General features: G+C 58.0%; 2 protein-coding genes across 2 annotated transcripts, besides 2 other annotated features; both read left to right on the top strand.

Moving 5' to 3' along the window:
* On the top strand, positions 1–388 carry TraAM80_10236 (receptor-type adenylate cyclase; the record flags this gene model as incomplete). The annotated part of the gene is made up of 1 exon (XM_029386873.1): positions 1–388. A coding segment is annotated over one exon (388 nt), but the record flags the coding sequence as incomplete, so codon positions are not given.
* A 358-nt stretch (positions 389–746) lies between these two features.
* Positions 747–791: a sequence feature (A-rich).
* Positions 792–826: 35 nt separating this feature from the next.
* Positions 827–853: a sequence feature (A-rich).
* A 515-nt stretch (positions 854–1,368) lies between these two features.
* Positions 1,369–2,682, top strand: TraAM80_10235 (uncharacterized protein; the record flags this gene model as incomplete). Its single annotated transcript, XM_029386872.1, has 1 exon — positions 1,369–2,682. The coding sequence occupies one exon, from the start codon at positions 1,369–1,371 to the stop codon at positions 2,680–2,682; it is 1,314 nt and encodes a 437-aa protein (XP_029233253.1).
* Positions 2,683–3,119: the final 437 nt, after the last annotated feature.

Genomic DNA, 3,119 nt, shown 5'->3' with positions numbered 1-3,119 from the left:
GACCGAGGTGTTTACCCACAAGGTGGCGACTGGCGCTGGTGCGCGCGGTGTGTGCGTGCTGCCTCCACTTGGCTTGCAGAGCCTTCTTGGCTCGACGTGGAGGGAGGCCATTGCAGCGGAATTTTTGTTTGTGCCCGGGCAAACTATCACGACGGGGGCGAACCCGCTGGCGACGGTCCGGCGGTACGCTGCAACCAGGCGCTACCAGAGTGTGATGGGGGACTACGCGACCAGCAGCGTGCCTTTGGGCGTTGCCCACGCAATCGTCGACAAGAGGGGCAACGGTATTAGGGCCGCCTTGCCGCAGTGCTGGGGCTTGGTGCCTCGCGGAGGGGGAGGGCAGTGGTTGGCAGTTGGTGCCTTCGACTTGTTGTTGGTTGTTGGTTGATGGTGGCAGCGGCCGGGCTTTGCGTGGCGCCGTGCTGAGGAGGCGCGGGAGAAGTGTGGTGGATTTCCCACGCAACAACTGCAGCTGCCGAGGATGGGTAGAAGCCGTGGAACAAATCGGCGGTGTTCCTCGTCGTTGTGCGCCATTGGCGTAATGTACTGGCGGCGCATATTTTTTTTATGTTTTTTGCCTCCGGTGTGCGCGCAGACGTTGTTCTGTCTCTGCGTCTGAGTGGCAAATGAGAGCGAGCGGGGAATGGTGTGGCGGCGGCATATGGGCCGTGTGGGCGGCGGGGCAGAAGCGGGGAGAGAGCGCAGGACTGTCTTGTTTGGGTCCCTCTCCCCGCACCGCTGCCGTCGTTGTGGCTTGGGTTTTGGTTTTGACTTGTTGTGCTGTTTGTTTTCGCGGCGTGGTGCGGCGTGCGTGGATGTGGCGGGCTTTTGTTTGTTTTTGTTTTTTGTTTTTCCTCGCCGCGTTGTTTTCCACGTTTTCCCTGAGAGTCATTGTGCTGCGGGAGAAGAGGAGGGAGGGGAGAAGGGCGTTGAACTGCTGCTGCGGGGAGGGAACTGTGGCGCACGTGTGTGGGAGTCTGGTGGTTCTCTGCGTTGGGCGTCGCAGGAGCGGAGGAGGAGGCGAGGGCACGGGGGTGCGCCGGAGGTGCGAAACGACGGCGGACGCTCCTGCGGTGCTCTGCGAGAGGTTCTTTGGGGCCTGCGCCCCCCACGCAGCGGGCGGTGTGCGTCAGCGCGGGGAGGGCAGCCGTGCCTGCGCTGCTCACTCGCTGGGCGCTGGTGTGCCCATGCAGCCGCAGCGAGCAACGCGGACCACGCAGATTTGTTTGTTTTTGTTTGCCTGATGTCTCTGTGGGGTGGGGCCGTCTTGGCGTGGCACCTCTCTTTCCCTCACTTTGTCTCCACCTCGCGAAGACAGACAGCAGTAGAAAAAAACACGCACACATCGTTCCACGCAGCGGGTATTTGATGGCGGCCGAAGTTGGAATGCGGACGCGCTCCGCGGTGAGGACTGCCGTCCGGTGGATGGCGCTGCTGCTGCTGCTGCAGTGCCTGGGCAGCCACCCCTCCTTCACCGCGGCGGGAGAAGACAAACGCGTGGTCGTTAAAATCAAGAAATATTTCAGCATTCCCCATCCGGACCCTCATGAAGGCCATCCAGGTTGGGCGAATTACAAAGACTCTCGGGCTGTCTGTGGAAGCTATGGAGGCCTTCTTACTGCGGATCAAACACCTGCTGCGCATCAGTACATCACGGATTACTTGAGGAAGGCGAAAGGCATTGGCGATACGCGGGTATTCACGTACATGGGCGGTGACGCCTACTACAGCTACTATTGGGAGAATAACCCTGACAAGATGTGTAATCCAGAAGATGGTAACACACTCTTGAACTGCATCTTTGAGTGGAATCAGGGGCTGTTTGAGGACGCGAGTGCGAAGCCGAAACCACGTGGTGTTCCGTTTTTCAGAGGTTCACTGCACTCCATCCCTGGCACAGGCCCACTGAACGGGTACAAGGATTACTGGCGCGATGACTACCCTGCCAACGGCCAAATTTACTTAATATCTAGCCTGGATGTAGTGAAGATGGAGACGACGACATTGTGGTACGATGGGGCAATGCATGCTTACGATAACACTGATACGTCTGCTGTGGCATACAGCCTTGTCTGTGAGGTGCAAGACGAAGTCATGACGACGACTACGACTACGGCGTTGCCGGAGGTGGTGGTGCCGTGGGCGCAGGATCACTGGTACGCCATTCTTCTTGCCGTATTGTTGGCGCTTCTCGCTGCGATTGTACTAACTGTCATTATCATCTTCTGCTGTTGCCGCCGACGTACCGATGATGAATCCACGAGGGTGGCGTCCATGGAATTGCGGGAGGTGAAGGGCAATGTGTATGAGACCCAACAGAGGCAGAACGGCGGTGTGAGTGTGTCTGAGGACCCCGTTCTGCTCACGGGGAGGACACATGAGCAGAAACATTTTTTAGAGTGGAATTCCTCGATATCCCCTTCACAATGTGCAGCCCCTGTTGAATCCTCGCCACGTCTAGTATCCGCATCAGATGCTTCTCAGTCGTCGAGGCTGTCGAGAAACCATAGTCGCCGCCGCGTTGCATCGGGTACATTTGCAGGTGGGGATTTTTCAAGGGGCGAGGGGATTGCTGAAGATGCAGATGGTGCCTCTGTTGGGAACACGAGGAGGGTACGGCGCGTTGTGACCTCCAGAAACGTGGTGCATCGGGATGATCTGGAGACAATGGGGTCACGATAGGCACGCGCATTGTGGGTTTTCATTGGGGCAGGGATGCAGGCGGCGCGTGGCTTGTGCAGCAATGCTGCGGTGCCGAGTAGTAGATGTGTGTTTACGTAGATGTGTGTTTACGTAGATGTGTGTTTACGTGGGGTTGGATGAAGTTTAGTTCGTAAAGATATTATGCTTTTTTTGTGTGTGCGGCCATCAGTCCTGACGCAATTAGTGGGATACGACAAATGAATGTGGGTGTTGCGAGAGCTGGTGCGGGTGCGCAGTGCGCGTTGAGGTTTCGGTTTGGTTTTTGTTTCTCTGTTGGGTGACTGCGTGGTCCCCGGGTCGGCTCTCCACGCGGCAGACGGTGCGAGGCGGAAGCGGGTGGAGTTGCTGCAAGAGCGGAGTCCGGTGGACTGGCGTCATTGCCTGCGCCGCCGCTGTGTTTACCGTCCACGATGCCC

Source organism: Trypanosoma rangeli (genome assembly GCF_003719475.1).
Source record: "Trypanosoma rangeli strain AM80 chromosome Unknown Tra_15.4_contig_00849, whole genome shotgun sequence".
Taxonomy (NCBI): Eukaryota; Euglenozoa; class Kinetoplastea; order Trypanosomatida; family Trypanosomatidae; genus Trypanosoma; species Trypanosoma rangeli.
This window is presented reverse-complemented; position numbering and strand designations above follow the sequence as displayed.